General features: G+C 39.6%; 1 protein-coding gene across 10 annotated transcripts in view; it reads left to right on the forward strand.

Annotated features, from left to right (window-relative positions):
- The window catches only part of LOC123505526 (glutamate receptor ionotropic, NMDA 2B-like), a 218,751-nt gene that overhangs the window by 98,986 nt on the left and 100,497 nt on the right, over nt 1–19,268 (forward strand). For all 10 annotated transcript variants that reach the window (XR_006675181.1, XR_006675183.1, XR_006675182.1 and 7 more), the window contains one exon: nt 12,080–12,266. Coding sequence is in view for 7 of the 10 variants with exons in the window: in XM_045256920.1 (XP_045112855.1) it covers nt 12,080–12,266 (187 nt within the window). In the remaining 3 variants the exon portion in view is untranslated. The remainder of the gene's footprint in view (nt 1–12,079; nt 12,267–19,268) is intronic.

The raw sequence follows: 19,268 nt of genomic DNA on the forward strand, positions 1-19,268 counted from the left end.
TACGTGTGTGTATAGTGAGATTTGTGAATAATAGATAGAGGAAATGTTTAGTGGAATTGTATTGATGATGAAACGTTAGCAAATTAGGAGTTTTTATTGGTGAGTAAGTGTATATTGAAATGTGTGAACCATAAGTGCTGAAAAGGATTGTATAGTTAATTTGTAGTATTTAAGTGAGAATTCTATATTTTTTTGTTTGCAAGATAAAGTATTAACGAAAAGGACTTAAGTTACATCACCGTGTTAAATGTCCTATAGAATATTTAGCTAGTAACCTTTGAGAAGAATTATTTTACCCTTAACCTAACTGAGAAAGACAAAATAAAAAGAAGTGGAAGGCTCATATTTCCCCGGTTCGTTCTTCCATTAGGTGCTACATCATTCGTATATTGCATTCCTCCATCAATATCTACTTCCTTGGCAGCCTCACCACTCCTCCATCAATTTTCATTTCCTTTACACCATCCTCCCACCTCGCAACTCCTCCAGCCTTTGTACCAGCATCAAATCTTGGAGCTTCTCGTATGCTTCTCCCCATTTTCCAAGTATTTCACGGTTCCCAAACTCACCATCCAACATACACATTACCAAGCCTTGCCCTAAGCTCTCACGTAGCCACTCTCCATTCCTTCATACTTCAACATTACATCATTCTCGCTGATATTCTACTATCCCCAAAGACGCACATTTTCAGAAACGTTAATGCTATTCTTCCTATCATCTCAACTTGGTGCAATTATAAAAGCATTAGTTATTAGAGATTCACGCTTTAGTACTCTCTCTCTCTCTCTCTCTCTCTCTCTCTCTCTCTCTCTCTCTCTCTCTCTCTCTCTCTCTCTCTCTCTCTCTCTCTCTCTCTCTCTCTCCTGTCTTTTTGGTGTTCGAGTATTTTCCTAAAGACACAAAATCTTTAAAAATTGGAGTACTCATAGAGAGGATTGCAATCTTAAACCCATCAGTACTGGGACGCAGTTTTACCTTGAGTTTTGGATATAATTAGACGATTTTATCTACATTAGGAAGAGTCTATGCAGGTCAGAAGATTAATGGCGAGAGCCTTCACTATTTTAATCTCCACATGAGTTTCTAAAGGGTATAAACTCATCAAATTGTAAGAAGAGTGAATATGAAAACAAGTCCTGGTACTGAAGAGGTTACGACTTTTCAACGTTTCATTTAAATTCCCTTATATGGGCTTTGCAGGAGTTTACTAGAATTTTCAAGGGTACTTTTAGCTCTATCGAGAGTGTGACTAGTATTCAGCATCATAAATGAAAAAAAAATATCAAATTAACTATCATACGTTCAGATTCGCCGAAGTCTCCCGTACTGCCGCCTCCCACAACAATCTTCAGCCTCTCAACTCCTTACCTCACTCTTCCCTGAATACGTCAGCTTTTAAACTTTGCTAATTTTGGAACTCCCTTGGTCACTGTGTCTCTGATGTCCCACTGAACTAACATTACGAGCCCTCTCCCCTCATCCCCTTTCACTTTCGCCTCTCTCTCCTCCCATATCACTCCCCTTCTGAATCTCGTTACTTCTTCACACAAATACAAACACACACACACACACACACACACACACACACACACACACACACACACACACACACACACACACTTTCCTCTTCCTCCTTCTCTCTTTCGTCTATCTATTTCTACAGCTTTCGTCTTTCCATAGTCACTTCTCACCTGAAATGGAAAGCCTGTGTCAGATGTGTTTTTTTTCTTTTTGTTTTGTTTATGCAAGTCTCTCTCTCTCGCTCTCTCTCTCTCTCTCTCTCTCTCTCTCTCTCTCTCTCTCTCTCTCTCTCTTTCTCTCTCATGGTTCAATGGAATCCCTTAATGACATGCCAAAACCTTAAAAGAGAACGACAATACAAGGTTATTTGCTGCGAAGTTTCCAGTTCCTGAGTTCGAGTCGAGTAAAGAAGGAAAAGTAAACTTTTACTTGCTATAACTGAATTGAATTGAACTGTGTGGGTGTTGTCATGCACCAAGAGTATTGAACTGTGTGACTTTTTTTTCGAGCACCAAACGAACACTGAGTTGTGTTGGTTTTTTGAAAGCACCAAGAGAATTAATCAAACAGTGTGAGTTTTCAGGCACCAAGTGAATTAAACTGTGTGGATTTACTTTAGAAGCACCAGTAAAATGAAACTGGATCAGTTTCCTTCAAGCACCAAGCTAATTGAAGTGTTTGGGGTTTAAAGCACCATGACAACTGAAGTATATGGGTTTTTCAGTATCAAGCTAACAATGGGCTATGGAGTATTGGTGGGACAAGAGAGTTGGGGAGAGAGAGAGAGAGAGAGAGTGTGGTGCTGATGAGGATAATACACAGGATGAGAAATATCGCTCCCATATTTTATTCTGTGCGTCACGACCACCACAACACCACTAATGCCGTTATAGTTGTGTTTGTACGAGGGAAAATTATTGTAAACCTGGACGAAAAATTATACACTTCTGGATTTGTGGAAGATATATGACTGGTTGGGAAATTCGTTTATTTTTATTCTTTTACCTTTTTCTTTCTTGTGTGTGGGTGGAAATAGAGTGAGTTAATAGTTCTCTCTCTCTCTCTCTCTCTCTCTCTCTCTCTCTCTCTCTCTCTCTCTCTCTCTCTCTCTCTCTCTTTCTCGACCGCATTTACTCGCTTTGATCTCCGTCTCTCTCTCTTTTCTCCTTCACAACGATGTTATGTTTTCCTCTCACGACGCCCACTTCTTTCATTTCTCATTTTTCATCTTTTCTCATTCCCATTCACTTAAATCTTTCCATCGCACTCATCAGTCCTTCCTTTCTTCCTTCCTTTTTATCTTCATTCCTTTCTATCTGCCTTCCTTCCTTCGTTTTTACTTGCCTTCTTTTCTACTTTCCTTCCTTCCTTCCTTTCTAGCTGTCTTCCATCCTTCCTTCCTTCCTTCCTTTTTACCTTCCCTCTTTCCTATCTGCATTCCTCTCTCCCTTCCTTCCTTCCTTCCTTCCTTACTAACACCCTCTCATCACTCAGTCTTGTCCTTGCCTTAGGTCTGGCCATCACTATTTTTCCTCTCCCGCCGCTATAAAAACAATGTAGGAACCAAGTTGAGATAAAAGTAAGGCTACGAAAAGTTTACACGTCCATTTCCTTCCCTCCGGACCTTGCCTTCTTTTCCTTCCCTCTGTTCGTACACCCTCGCCTTCTTCCTCCTCAGGTTTCTCCGCCCACACACCTCCAGGTTTAGAGAGGGAGGAAACACAAGGATAGGAAGTAAGGGAGTAGGAGAGAAATACGTTAGGTTAGGAACACTTTGATGCTGGAAACTCTTGAGAACTTGAGGTTGTGTTGGCTGAAAGGAAGACACAACCAGAGAGAGAGAGAGAGAGAGAGAGAGAGAGAGAGAGAGAGAGAGAGAGAGAGAGAGAGAGAGAGAGAGAGAGAGAGAGAGAGAGAGAGAGAGAGAGAGAGAGAGAGAGAGAGAGAGAGACAGAGATCACAACAGGTGGAGATGATGGAGGTGTAGAGAGATGAGAGAGAGAGAGAGAGAGAGAGAGAGAGAGAGAGAGAGAGAGAGAGAGAGAGAGAGAGAGAGAGAGAGAGAGAGAGAGAGAGAGAGAGAGAGAGAGAGAGAGAGAGAGAGAGAGAGCATGGCTGTATCCTCCTCACAACAGGTGGAGTGTGGAGGTGTATAATGAGGTGATTAGGAGCTGAAAGTTGATTACACACAATACATCAACATTTCAAACCAGAGAGAGAAAAAAAAAGAATAAGAAAATGTGCCGGGAGGATTAAAAAGGTTCCCTCCAACACCTGCGTCACTAATGAGCTGGTTACATGCGTGTACACATACATACATACATACATACATACATACATGCATACGATACATACAAATTTTAGCCACATTCTTATACATGCTTACATACATGTCTATCTATCTATTTATGTATCTATCTGTTTATTTATCTATCTCTATATCTGTACATTTATCTATTTACCGATGCATCTGTTTTTCTACCTACCTACCCATGTCTACCTATTTGTTTATCTATCACATTATTTATCATATTTCCAACACACACACACACACACACACACACACACACACACACACACACACACACACACACACACACACACACACACAGTTGGTTAGTTAGTTAGTTTATTGACAAAAAAAAATTTGCATACAATATCATATGAAAACAAAAGATTACAATCCTTCATTTTGTCCGAAAGAAAATATCATTTCCTGATAAACTGTAGAGGTAACTTATGTAAATATCTCAAAAACATCAAATATAAAGCTACACAATTCTCTGACATACACGTTTTCATTTAATAAATCACTAATATTTACAAACTGTAACATGGGATACCTGCCACGAAGGCGTTCACACACAAATACACCCAAACACACACACAGACACACACACACACACACACACACACACACACACACACACACACACACACACACATCCATGAAAAAAAGGAAGATCAAATGTGAAATATAAATGTAGGAAAAAATCAGCGTTTCGCACCAAATCTATTTAATTCAGAGAGAACAATTGACTTACAACTAAATGGCTGCTCGACTCGTGAATAAAATACAATGAGAAAAAAAAAATAAAAGAAAACAACGCGGATTTTTTGTGTTCCAATACTATCGAGGAAAAAAAAAGTGGATAGATGAAAAAAAATAATAAGTAAATAAAACACAAATAATTAAGGTCATCATCATTTGGCCTAACAATTACGTGATATTTTTAGAAGCTCAATTTTCCGGGAAGGGTTAAAAAACACTGCGTCTTTGATAGAAATAATAATAACTCGTGGGTGTTCCGGGGTGATACTTCAATTATGAGGGACACACAACGTTATGAAAAGAGTATTAATATCAGTTTGAGTATCATTAATTTTGATTACGACAAACATCCGACGTGTGTGTGTGTGTGTGTGTGTGTGTGTGTGTGTGTGTGTGTGTGTGTGTGTGTGTGTGTGTGTGTGTGTGTGTATGTGTGTGTCAGGGATAAAACTTGACACATATTTGAAGGGTTTTTTGGAAGAAGCAGCCTGGAGGAGAAAAGCCCACAAATAGAGGAAGGATTTTCTCTCTCTCTCTCTCTCTCTCTCTCTCTCTCTCTCTCTCTCTCTCTCTCTCTCTCCAGGCAAGATAACGAAGAGAACTAACTCTCCTTTGTCTTTTCTGTCTTCCCCTGAAAACTAAAAACAAAAATACAAATATTAAAAAAGCGAAAAAATAGTAATACATTTCACAACACGTCGACTTTCTTGGATAAAATGAAAAACCCACAAACTATGACAGCAATAGTTAGAACACATTACTTATTCCACAGCTAAACCTCCTGACACCTACAGGTTCTAAGATTTTTGTCCCAGACTTTTGGCTAACTCCGTTACTGTTTAAGGGGACTGGCAATCGAGTGGACCTTGTTTTTTTTTTTGTCTTTTTTTTCATTTTTTGTTGCTCTTGGCCGGCTTCCCCTCTTGTACCAAAGAAAAAAAAGTATTTGCACTGAGGCTACTGTGTCTTGAGGAGTATCTGAACTTGCCATCTACAATAAATGACTCGAGTACACCATCCGTCCCAGTATAAAGTGACTGTAAAAGGAAATACCACACTTACCATTCTTTGCCTCTCTTCTCTCATCTCTTCGTTACCTGAGCAAAACAAAATGGAAGCTAAAAATAGAGACTCCCACAATAATATTCTTCCTTTCTTGTTTCATTTAGTAGTCTCTCGTACCACAGTGGCAGCTAAAAATAGAAATCTCCACACTAATACTATTTCTCTCCTCTAAATGTAGTAGTCTTTCGTACCACGCCATCTCATCGTCACCTGAACAAAACACAATAGCAGCTAAAAATAAAGATCCCACGCTATAATCTGTCTACTCTAAACTGGCTCCTGAGTTCAAAACATATTGTAGATTATTGATGATATGATTGCTTTGATGTGAATAATACATGTTTGATCAACGCACTTATCACAAGGACAGCTCACGGTTTTCCTCAAGATCTGAAAACCGCACATTCCTTGAGTACACCATTCAAACTGAGAGCCAGGAGCCACTTTAGAGCAGACACACTATAATACCCTTCTCTTCCTCTCACATAGTAGTCTTTCGTACAACCCTATCTCTTCGTCACCTGAACGAAAAACAGTGGGACCTAAATAATGAGACACCACAGTAACACTCCTCTCTCTTTTCTCATATAGCATTCTTTCGTAGCACTTCACCTCTCCGTCACCTGCACAAAACACAGAAGCTAAACACAGATCAATAACACTGATCTCTTTCTCTTAAGTAGCTATTTCTTTCCTCTCATCTCTTCGTTACCTGAACAATAAACAGTGGCAGCTAAAAATAGGTATCTGAGCGAGCTAGCGAGCGTAACCCAGTCTGCTTTCCTTCATGATTCAACTGATGCCTTAGTGTTCCGTCTCGCAGCGGGATGATTGCCTCCCGTTGCCTCCTGCCCAGCCAGACAAGCAGCCATTGAATCCTTAATGGTAACACTGCCTGCCTCGTCCGGGTTAGAGGCAAACAAGGGCTCAGCGGTAGGACTTATTTAGGAGTGCATTGTGGTGGTATTATTTTCCCGGGCACGGCTGATTGGGTATCCTCCTGTGTGTGTGTGTGTGTGTGTGTGTGTGTGTGTGTGTGTGTGTGTGTGTGTGTGTGTGTGTGTGTGTGTGTGTGTGTGTGTGTTATCTAGAATGTGTTATGGTGGGTACATTTTCCACGCAGGTCTCTCTCTCTCTCTCTCTCTCTCTCTCTCTCTCTCTCTCTCTCTCTCTCTCTCTCTTCCTTTCTTGTGGTGTGTACTTTAATCCTTTCTTTTCTTCCTTGTGTGTGTGTGTGTGTGTGTGTGTGTGTGTGTGTGTGTGTGTGTGTGTGTGTGTGTGTGTGTGTGTGTGTGTGTGTGTGTGTGTGTGTGTGTGTGTGTGTGTGTGTGTGTGTGTGTGTGTGTGTGTGTGTGTGTGTAATCTCTGTTCTTTTCGAATATTCATTTTCTTGCAGCATTTTGCCACTTCCGCCTCTCTCTCTCTCTCTCTCTCTCTCTCTCTCTCTCTCTCTCTCTCTCTCTCTCTCTCTCTCTCTCTCTCTCTCTCTGTTATTTCTTCTTCGTAACATTTCTCTATTTGTATTTTCCTGGACTGACAACATTCTCTCTCTCTCTCTCTCTCTCTCTCTCTCTCTCTCTCTCTCTCTCTCTCTCTCTCTCTCTCTCTCTCTCTCTCTCTCTCTCTCTCTCTCTCTTTCTCTCATATTTTTATGCTTTCTGTCTCTTTGCTACTACTACTACTACTACTACTACTACTACTACTACTACTACTACTACTACTACTACTACTACCACCACCACTAGTACTAATACCACTACCACTACCACCACCACTACAACCACTACAATTTTATAAACAATACCACCACTAACATCATCCCCACCACCTCCTCCTCTTCCTCCTCCTCCTCCTCCTCCTCCTCCTCCTCCTCCTCCTCATCCTCCTCCTCCTCCTCTTCCTCTTGCGTGCTTCGCGCACGCCTCGCCAAACTAAGGTTTTTCCCAAGAGTAAGAGGAAAGGCTCGTGATGTTCCGGGCTATTGTTCCCTCAAGCACTGTGCTGTTCCTCGGGCCGGCGTGCTTCTGAAGGAGGAGGAGGAGAGGAGGAGGAGGAGGAGGAGGAGGAGGAGGAGGAGGAGGAGGAGGAGGAGGAGGAGGAGGAGGAGGAGGAGGAGGAGGAGGAGGAGGAGGAGGTGTTGGATAAGGAGGAGGAGAGTTTGAAAGGGACCACTGTGGGAGGAGGAGGAGGAGGAGGAAGAGGTGTAAAATAGAAGGATGAAAGGAAGTTATGAAATATTATGAAGAAAAGGCAGGAAGAGTTCATTCAAGAAGAACTGAAAGAAAGGAGTAAGTTAAGGAGAAGAAGAAGAAGAAGAAGAAGAAGAAGAAGAAGAAGAAGAAGAAGAAGAAGAAGAAGAAGAAGAAGAAGAAGAAGAAGAAGAAGAAGAAGAAGAAGAAGAAGAAGAAGAAGAAGAAGAAGAAGAAGAAGAAGAAGAAGAAGAAGAAGAAGAAGAAGAAGAAGAAGAAGAAGAAGAAGAAGAAGAAGAAGAAGAAGAAGAAGAAGAAGAAGAAGAAGAAGAAGAAGAAGAAGAAGAAGAAGAAGAAGAAGAAGAAGAAGAAGAAGAAGAAGAAGAAGAAGAAGAAGAAGAAGAAGAAGAAGAAGAAGAAGAAGAAGAAGAAGAAGAAGAAGAAGAAGAAGAAGAAGAAAAAAGAAAAAAAGAAAAATAATAATAATAATAATAATAATAATAATAATAATAATAATAATAATAATAATAATAATAATAATAATAATAATAACAACAACAACAACAACAACAACAACAACAACAACAACAACAAGAAGAAGAAGAAGAAGAAGAAGAAGAAGAAGATATATAACCAACAACTGAAAATAACAAACACCAAAAAAATAAATAAAAGAATAAACAAAAAGAGGAAAAAGAAAAAAAAAGGCCAATAGAATTTGAAATAGTATGCGTAACCAAAACAGAAAACGGAGGAGAGAGAGAGAGAGAGAGAGAGAGAGAGAGAGAGAGAGAGAGAGAGAGAGAGAGAGAGAGAGAGAGACATTCGCTCACTCACTCACTCACTCAGTTAATCAGTTGGTCAGCCAATCACTCACTCATTCATTTCTCTATTCACTCACACACTCAGTCAGTTAGTCAGTCAGTCAATCAGTCAATCAGTCACTCAGTCACTCAGTCATCCACCCACCCACCCATCCAGTCAGTCAGTCAATCAGTAAATCAAACACCCAATCAGTCACCCAGTCAGTCAGTCAGTCAGTCAATGAGCCATCCATTCTGCAACCCAATCAGTGAATCACCCATGCATCCAGTCATTCATTCATTCAGTCAGTCAGTCAGCCACCCAGTCAGCCACTCGGTTAGACACCCAGCCACCCAGTCAGGCAGTCATTCAAGTCCCCCAACCCCCTCCTTGAATGATCCTCTGAGTCTCCTAATGTCCTTTCTGTGTCTGGGTTACGCGCCGCCACTAACAGATCAATACTCCATAAACAGCGGGTCATTTGTATCGGTTTGTGAGGAAAATGAGGCGAAAAATCCTGCTGACGGGAGCCTTAGAGATTAAATGTACAGTTATCCTTCTTCTTGATGGGGATACAAAATACACGATAGGAGAATGATGAATAGGAGTAATGGGTGGGATCAGGGGAGTGTAATCAGGTGGGGAACAACTTACAATAGGTGATAAATATGAAAAAGGAAGGAGTTATTGACGATTTAAAATAGAGAAGCGAAGAATGGAGATATGAAAGCTGGAGAATAAGAATTTTAGAACGATAATGAAAGCAGAAATCCTGGAAAAGAGAAACGACTTAATATTTTGAAGAAGAAAGGGAGAAAGAGTGAAGATAAAAGAAAATAGTCAAGCATGATAATGAGAGAGAGAGAGAGAGAGAGAGAGAGAGAGAGAGAGAGAGAGAGAGAGAGAGAGAGAGAGAGAGAGAGAGAGAGAGAGACGAAAAGTTAACAGACGAACAGATAAATTGACAAACAGACAGACAAACACAAAGATAGACGGACAAACACACACACGCAAAATCACAGATATGTATAAAGATAAATTCCAAAAGACAGACTGACAGACACACAGACTGACACGATCGAGAATAAAACAAAAGATATTCAACATTCAAAAAAGAAATAAAACAAATGGAGACAGAAGAAGAGAATATGGAGAGAGAGAGAGAGAGAGAGAGAGAGAGAGAGAGAGAGAGAGAGAGAGAGAGAGAGAGAGAGAGAGAGAGAGAGAGAGAGAGAATAAAAAAAATTGTGAATAGTTTGTAGAAGGCAAGAGCGGAAGAACAATTAAACAAGGACAAAGAAAAGAGAGAAACTAGAAAAAGAGGGAAAAAAAGGAAAATTTACAACGAGCCGAGAAAATACAAGAAAAAAAAAAAAGAAAAAGAGAAAAGAATAGAAGTGAGAGGCGAGACACTAAAGAAGACAGAAATTATGGTAAGAAAATGTTAAGACGAAACTGAAGATAGAAAGAGAAGTCAAGGATGAACAGACGAAAAAAATGAGAGAATCAAGAAACCAAAAAGCACAAGAAGAAGAAAGGAAAGAAAAGAAGTGAAAGGAACAATGAAAAAAAAAGTGAAAAGGGAGTAGAAATAACGAAAAAAAGAAAAAAATGAAAACATGTACACTAACAAAACATAACAAGAAGAAAAGTGAAAGAAACAATAAAAAGAAGAAAAAAAAGGAGTAGAAATGATGAAAAAATAAAAGAAATATGGAGAAAGACAGACAAAACTGGAAAAAATATGTACACTAACAAAACACAACACAAAGGAATAGGAGAAAGAAGAAAAAGTGAAAGAAACAATAGAAAAGAAGAAAAAAAGGAGTAGAAATGATGAAAAAATAAAAGAAATATGGAGAAAGAAAGACAAAACTGAAAAAATATGTACACTAACAAAACACAACACAAAGGAGTGAAAGGAAAGTGAAAGGAACAATAAAGAAGTTAAAATGGAGTAAAAATGAAAAAAAAAGAGATACGAAAAAACACAAAACTAAAAACATGTACTGTGTGACGAAAGAATGAAAGAAAGAAATGAAAGTGCAAAATAAAGAGAAAAAAGAATAAAAACAACGGAAAGGAAAGAAAAATATTAAGAGACTATACAAAAAAAAATTATGATAAGCGAAAGAGAAAGTGAACGATGAAAAAATGTAAAAATCTTGAGAGAAAGGGAAAAAAAAGAAGGAAAACTGTAGAAAAAAAGAGGAAACGAGTGAAAAAAATATATACTTCAATTTAGACCTAAGAAAAAAAAATTATAGAACAACAACAAAAAGACTCTGGTAGTATTTCTTTACACCACCACCACCACCACCACTACCATCAACGCCATCGCCATCACCACCACCACCACCACCACCACCACACCAACCTATTTCTTGAACCCATTTCTTGTTCATCCATTCCTGAACTCCACACTTAGAATGCCAATCACTTTACATGTATATCAATGAATACAACTGAGCACTTCTTAACACCATCACCACCACCACCACCACCACCACCACCATCACCACCACCACAGTGAAAGACACGAGGAGGGGGCGACACACAACTGGGCCAAACTTTGTACTGCTCTAAGAGGCTCCAGGTGTTTTGCTAATTGAGCAGGTGACAGGTAAAGAAAATGGGAAGGGAAAGGAACAGTGGATGGCAGTAGACTCACTCACTCTCTCTCTCTCTCTCTCTCTCTCTCTCTGCTCGGGTTCACTAAAATGGAAATATCATCGTCTCTGTGTAATGAACAATCAAGTAGCAGAGTCTCATTTCCTGCAACCTCCTCCTCCTCCTCCTCCTCCTTTTTCTCCTCCTCTCCTCCTTCTCCTCCTCCTCCTCCTCCTCCTTTTTCTCCTCCTCTCCTCCTTCTCCTCCTCCTCCTCCTCCTCCTCCTCATTCCTTGCAAATAAAGGGAAAAAAGTAAAGAGAGAAGTAAAGCAAGGCCCAGACAGAAGTGTTCCTGGTCCCTGTGAACTTGACAACCGATCAACACTAATTAAATAGAGACGCCCCACCCCACCTGTACTGCGTGAAAGGGGAGCTGTTATGGGGGCTCTCTCTCTCTCTCTCTCTGCTTTTGTCCTTTCTCGAATTTGTTCGCCATGTTATTGCTTTTCTTTTGTTATTCTCTCTTCTTTTCCCTCCTCCCCTATTCATGTTTCCTCTCCTGCTTGTCATTATTGGTTATACAGATCTCTCTCTCTCTCTCTCTCTCTCTCTCTCTCTCTCTCTCTCTCTCTCTCTCTCTCTCTCTCTCTCCTTACCTATCAATCTCTACTCTATTACCTCAACACTACAATCTTCTCATCTTTTCTCTTCAAGTAACAACAAACTACAACAATTACGTCTTTAATTCTACTTTTCAAAGCTTCTTAAATGACGCACCTTATGTTTTTTTTTTTTATTTCTATTCACTTATTTCTATGCTCTCTCTGCTCCCTAGGTGTGCATTTCAAGACAACGGAGGAGGCACTTATAGAGGAGATCAAGAACGCAATGCTGGTGTTCGGGTGGGGACTGCATGGCCACGTAAAAGATGAAATGAGTAGAAATGTGGTGCCCAGTCTCGCCCCCGCCCTCTCTTGTGACACCGGGGATGCTAGATGGAGAGGAGGTGATAAATTCTACAGGTGAGTGTGTGTGTGTGTGTGTGTGTGTGTGTGTGTGTGTGTGTGTGTGTGTGTGTGTGTGTGTGTGTGTGTGTGTGTGTTGGGAAGAGGCAATAATAAGTGAAAAAGGAAAAAAAAAACAGGAATATTGAAAGAAAATGTTGAAGTATAATGTGTCTCTCTCTCTCTCTCTCTCTCTCTCTCTCTCTAGGACGGTAATCACGTGAAATGCACTTAGGCGTCTGTCTTATTAAACACGATGGCCATAATCCGTCCTCAAGGCCCAGAGAGAGAGAGAGAGAGAGAGAGACTGTCCCTGCGTTTATATATAGCAGTCCATTACCCGCTACGTGTCTTGTGTGCATCTAGCCCATTACTTGCTCTAATCTCTATCCTTTTGTTATTCTCTTTCATCACTCTCCTTTTATTCTCTCCTCTCTTTGTGTGTTTTCCTTCTTTTTTTTTTTTCTTCCATCCATCAGTATCATCCATTTCTCGTCTTCTCACCAGCTTTCTCTATCTTGTTCTCCTTTTGTTCCTCTTTCTCTTCGTTTTCTACTCTATGTTCATGATTTCTTTCCCATTCTCTTTTGTTTGCTCTCATCTCCCTTCTCTCCATTCTTTCAGTTACACAGGTGAGGTTAATCAGTCAGTCAATATCATGCAGTTCTCCTCAAGTTGTGATAGTTTCTCCCCTTTTCTGCTCCTTTGTCCTCCTTTTATCGCGTTTCCATTCTCTCTTTCCTTTTTGTTCCTCGTGCCTCGCCTCCCGACGCTCCATGGAACCTTCCTTAGCTACCATGACAATACAACAACGAAAGCTTGCTCTGACTTATACACGTAGTCATTCAAGGTGATATCCTCCTTATGGTCTGGTCTCACTGTGTGTGTGTTTCGAGTTGGTGGTGTTTGGAATTCAGTGTTTATCTAATCTTTTTTCGATTGTCAGTGGGTTTTATTATCTTCAGTTTGTTTATATATATATATATATATATATATATATATATATATATATATATATATATATATATAAGTGGGTGGTTCATATTTACGTAGGATGTTTTTTTGTATTTCACTGTTTTTTCTTTAATTTCAGTGCTTTTTTTTTTATAATTCAGTGGATATTATTATTATTATTATTATTATTATTATTATTATTATTATTATTATTATTATTATTATTTCAATTTTTTTTTTTGTCTTAATTAATTGGATATATACTATTTTCTTATTTATTCAAGTTTATTTTTGTCACCCTCGCCAAATTTCCTCAATTACGATAAGGCAGGAGGAAATCATGGGGTTAGTTAGTGTTCATGCCGCGCCATTATGATAAAGCTGATTAATGATGTCAACTATCTAATGACATTGCCGCCTTCTCCCTCGCTCTCCCGCCCGTCCCGATTGCCTGCCCGCCCTCCAGCCCGCCTTCCCGCCCAACCAATACCAGCGCCCTATGTCCTTAACTCCTTCAGTACTGGGACGCATTTTCACCATGTCTTTTGGATATGATTAGACGATTTTATTTATATTAGGATGCGTCTATGGAGGTTGGAAGATTAATACCTAGAGTCCTCACCATTTGAGTCCCCACATGAGTTTCGGAAGCTGTATAAAATCATCAAATGGTATGTAAGCAGAATAGATATGAAAACGTGTCATGGTACTGAAGTATGTATATAAGTAAGTATCAGAGACAGGTCTGTTCATGGGGAACCTCAGCTTCAGTAGAAACAGAATAACCAGCGTTAACACAAACATCTTTATTTTCTAACTATTTTCCACTGTATTCTGAGATGTGAATTGTTACAACTGTCTATTATTTTAAAGTGTTCAGTTTTAAGAGGGACACCACAAACCTCAGAGTGATCTCTCACAGCTGAATGTGGGGGATTGTGGCTTCTACGGCCCGTTCTGCTCGACTGTCCCTTGTGCTCGTCCACACGAACCTTGAAAGCTCGAACTGTGTTTCCAATATACCCAGCTTGGCAACTGGGACATGTGAACTTATAAACGATGGACAAGCGCAACTCAGTCGGCAGGCAGTCCTTGAAGTTAAAAGATGAACTGATTCTAAAATTATTAACTGGAATGAACCTAAAATCAATTTGGGGATAGAAATTCTTGAAGTTCTCCGAGAGAGATGACTGTATTTTCGAAGTGACTAGACAAGGAGTCTTACATATATAGTTTCCTTGTTGACTGGGGGACAAGTAATTTTGGTTGATAATGATTATTTAGGAATTTGCGAGTAATCTTATCGAACAATTCAGTAGTCAATCCGTTATCTGAGAAAAATTTCTTTAAGAATAAGAATTCTTTATGAAAAAGTTCATACGAGAAGGATAGACAGAAGGCAATAGTGTCTTTTTATTGTGTGTATTAGAATTTTAATGTATTTTATCTTATTACTTTTAGACCACTGATGATGACATACTGAGATGTCGAAACGTCTGATATATAAGGAAGAAAATGGTTAAAAAATAAAGATGTTTGTGTCAACGTTGGTTATTCTGTTTCTACTGTATGTAAGTAAGTAAGTATTTTCACCATGAGTTTTGGATATTAGATGATTTTATTTACATTTGGAAAGGTTTATGGAAGTCAAAAGATTAATAGCCAGAGTTTTCACTATTTCAATCCCTATATAAGTTTCTGCAGCTGTATAAAATCACCATATAGTAAATCAAATAGATATGAAAAGACGTCATGGTACTGAAGGAGTTAAAATAATATTCTGAAACACTTCCAAGCCGCACCTTCACTATTTTCCAAAGGATCTATTTGAAGTGACGCGGGCTTTTAAGAACGTTTCTGTAATTCTAGTGACACGTTAACAAGTTTTCTGCATTAACAACAAGACAAATACTCTATAGAACTCGACTGATCGTCTCTATAATCTCTGAGAATAGTAGAAACGTTTCTAAATATGTCGCTATTAACCTCATAAGTACCATGACGCGTTTTCACTTTAATTCTTATTACTATTTGGTGATTTTATATAGCTTCAGAAACGTATGAGGGAATTAAAATAGTAAAGACTCTCGCTATTAATCTTCTGACCTCCGTAGACCCTTCCAAATGTCAATAAAATGGTCTAACTGTACGCAAATCTCAAGGTGAAAATGTGTCCCAGTATTGAAGGGGTTAAGAGTCTCACACCTGCCCTTTTTTGGAATCTTACGTCGCATTGAAACGAAGCACCTTTTTCCCCCTCGCCGCGTCTCGCACTCCAGGTTACACACAGGCATGTTTGTGTTCCCGTTTTCCTTTTCTCCTCCACTTGCTCCTGTCACAACACCCCGGCCTCCCCATCAGTGTCGCGCCGCCGAGCTGAAAAAGATAACCAAAATAACGCCCTCAGGTAACTCTCTCTTCCTCTTCCTCTTCCTCCTCCTTTTCCTCCTTCTCGTTTTCATACTCTTCTTTCTTCTCTCTTTCTTCCTCTTCTTTTCCTTCTCTTCATCCTTTTCCTTCTCTCGTCATCCTTCTTTCTCCTCCTTCCTTTTTTTTCTTCTTTCATCAGTTTCTCCTCTCGTTTTCTCTTTTTTTCGTTTATTCCTCTTTCTCTTTAGTTTCTATTAGCGTATTTTTCTTATCTTCGCTCTCCCTCTTCCTTCTTTCTTCTTCTTCTTCTTCTTCTTCTTCTTTTCTTCCTTCTCGTTTTCACACTCTTCTTCATTCTCTTTTTCTTTTTTTTTCTTTTTTTATGGTTTCTATTGCTGCTTTTTTCTTATCTTGGCTCTTTTCTTCCTTCTTCTTCTTCTTCTTCTTCTTCTTCTTCTTCTTCTTCTTCTTCTTCTCTTCCTCCTTCTCCTCGTTTTCACTTTTCCTTCTATTTTTTTCGTTTATTCTTCATTTTTTTGGTTTCTATTATTGTATTTTCTTATCTTTGCTCTTCCTCCTCCTCCTCCTCCTCCTCCTCCTCCTCCTCCTCCTCCTCCTCCTCCTCCTCCTTCTTCTTCTTCTTCTTCTCCTTTTCGCTTTCACACTTTTCTTTCTTTTTTTCATTTATTCCTCATTTATTTCTATTAGTGTATTTTTCTTATCTTTGTTCTTCCTCTTCCTTCTTCTTTTTCTTCTCTCTCTTTTTTTTTATCCTTGTTTTCACACTCTTCTTCTTTTTGCAATTTTTTTCTATTATTCTTTTTTCTATAACTGCTTTTTTCTTCTTTTATTTTCATTTTATTGGTTCTCCTTCTTTCTTGATTTTTTAAATTCTTTTTTATTCTTCAGTTTTTGGTTTCTATAACTTTTTTTTTCCTTTTCATTCTATCGGTAATTTTCTTCTTCATACCATTTTTTTTCCTTATTCCTCCATTCTTTATTCGTTTTTCTTCATCTTACTTATTTCACTTATTTCATCTCCTTTCCTACTTTCCTTCACATCTTTTCCCAGTTTTTTCCTCTTTTTTTTTTTTTACATCGTTCCTTCATATATCGTCTTCTTCAGCCTTTCGTTTACTTTTTCCTTCACTTTTCCGTTCCCTTATCCTTCACCGGTGTTTTTCTTCCATCCTACACTTTTTCTACTCGTTTTACATCTTCCTCTCCTCTTCCTTCTTCCTTCTCGCCCCTTCATCAGTCCGGTATTTTTTTCCTTTTCCTTCCTTTCCTGTTTCCTGCTTGGTTGCCTTCATTCTCCCCTCGCTCCAGGCCTCATCTCATCTCCCTACCTCTCTTCCTTCCTTTCTGCCTTCTTAGTTATCCTCCTTTCCTAATTTTCTCGTCCCAGCCTCTCATCATCTCAGTTTTCTTCAGTCTCTCCTTCTTTTCGTTCTCTCCTTCCTTGTTATTTACTCTTCCCTTCACTTCCTGCCTTGCTCCAGCACCTCGCATCTCTCTCTCTCTCTCTCTCTCTCTCTCTCTCTCTCTCGCATCTCTCTCTCTCTCGTCCTTCTATCCTTCCTTTAAAACCATTATCTCCACGCATCTCCTCCGTTATGTCTTCCTTTCCTATCCTATCTTTCTTCTCCCCTTTCCTCTTTCCCTCTTTATCATATCTTCCTTTACCTTCCATCTCTTCTTCTTCTATGTTCTCTTTCTCCTCCCCCTCATCTCTATCTCTGCTCTATATTGTATTCCTGTCAGCCACTACTTAAGATATGCATAAGGACATTAGTTTAAAGGTATACTGTATGTGATGTTGGGTCTTCTAAATGTACACCTCAGCTTCACTATGCTTTGCTCTATCAGCACGACTACATTATTCAAGAAGGCCACAGAGATGATTAGCAGAGTTTTCAAGAGTGTTTTTCCAGCTATGAATGTAGAAATCTTGTCACCTTGCCTCTAGAACCATAAAAACACCTCGAAAAACTCGTCTAAACTCTAATAAACCTTTTGCAATAATGGAAGTGTTTGAGAATACGAGCCACTACTAATGCTATGTAATAAGGAAGGAGTGGGAGCAAGGGGACTAGTACAAGTGTGGCGGTAAAAAGTGGGACATGGTGTGGGTGTGAATGAACTGCGGAAATGTGGATAATTTATTCAGAGTTAGAAGATGAAGTACGGAGCTTTAATGTGTGTGTGTGACTCGTGGTGAGACTGACTGACTGAGGGTTCCTGGGTGTTCAGAGAAGAGGGAGAGAGGGAGAGAGGAAGGAAAGAAAGAAAAATAGAGCCAATGTTGAGTTGATAGGATGATCTGGAGTGAGGTGAGTGATAATGATAATGGTGAAGGTGAGAGATACGAAGTCTATAGAGAACTGGAATGGGGAAATAAAGTGAGGTTGACAGATAAGTAAGTAGATTGTATAAGAGATTGTGAATGAAAAAGGATTGAAAGATGTTATGATACTACTGCAGTTGAGAGAGAGAGAGAGAGAGAGAGAGAGAGAGAGAGAGAGAGAGAGAGAGAGAGAGAGAGAGAGAGAGAGGAGAAGAAAGAAATGAGATAGGAAAAAAAGAAAAGAAGGAAGATTGGCAATGAGAAGAATATAGATAGTAAAAGAATGAAAACAAATTAAGAAAAAATAAACGATAAGATTGTTACAAAAAAAAAATAACACGAAGAAAAAAAAGGAAAAATGAACCTAACAAAACAGCGAAACACACACAAAAAAAAAGAAACTAAAAAAAGAAAAAAAAAAGAATCAAGATAATAAGCGAAATTAAGGAGGGAAAGAGACGAGGAGGAAGAGGAGGAGGAGGAGGAGGAAGAGAGCAGTGAAGAAGTGCGGAGGGAGGGGGCGGGGTGGTGGTGGCGGCGGCGGCGGCATGGGGAAGATAAGGAACAGGGAAGCGAGGGTGGGAGAAAAGATAAGGAAAAGGAGGAGGGGATAGGGGAGGGAAAGAAAGGTTGGACAGGAGACCGTGGACGTGTAGAGTTACATCTTAATGGAATCTTCAGGCAGTGACCGCTCATAGGAGGAGGAGGAGGAGGAGGAGGAGGAGGAGGAGGAGGAGGAGGAGGAGGAGGAGGAGGAGGAGGAGTCTAGTCTAGAGAGGGGAAACATGTGGTGATGGGAAGAGAGAGAGAGAGAGAGAGAGAGAGAGAGAGAGAGAGAGAGAGAGAGAGAGAGAAAAGTAGGTTGCTTGAAAGTTTTGTGGATGTAAAGCAATCTATAATTCTCTCTCTCTCTCTCTCTCTCTCTCTCTCTCTCTCTCTCTCACACACACATTCACACACCAACACACCTACACATTTCTCAAGAGTTTCAGCAGAAGAGGCAGAGAAGGTATCAAAAGGATGACGTGTCTGGGAGCGACAATCCTGATCCTGTCCTATGTAAAAGAGAGACTCAAAGAAAAACGCTTAGCTCTCTCACTTCGACTGTTTTCCAAGACCACAAAGAGGATTAGCGGGATTTTTTGAGTGTTTCTCCAGTCAGTAATGCAGATATCTTGTCAGTCTGCCTCAAGAACCACAAAATAGCTTAAAAATTCGTTTAAATTCAGATAAAGCCTTTCGAAATTGTGGAGGTGAAGTATAGAAGTGTTTGAGAGAGACGTGAGGTTCTTACGAGGACAAACGACGTGAGATAAAAGAAGAGACGAATAACACGCAGAACAAAGCGA

This window comes from Portunus trituberculatus, chromosome 18 (assembly GCF_017591435.1).
Source record: "Portunus trituberculatus isolate SZX2019 chromosome 18, ASM1759143v1, whole genome shotgun sequence".
NCBI classification, from domain to species: domain Eukaryota; kingdom Metazoa; phylum Arthropoda; class Malacostraca; order Decapoda; family Portunidae; genus Portunus; species Portunus trituberculatus.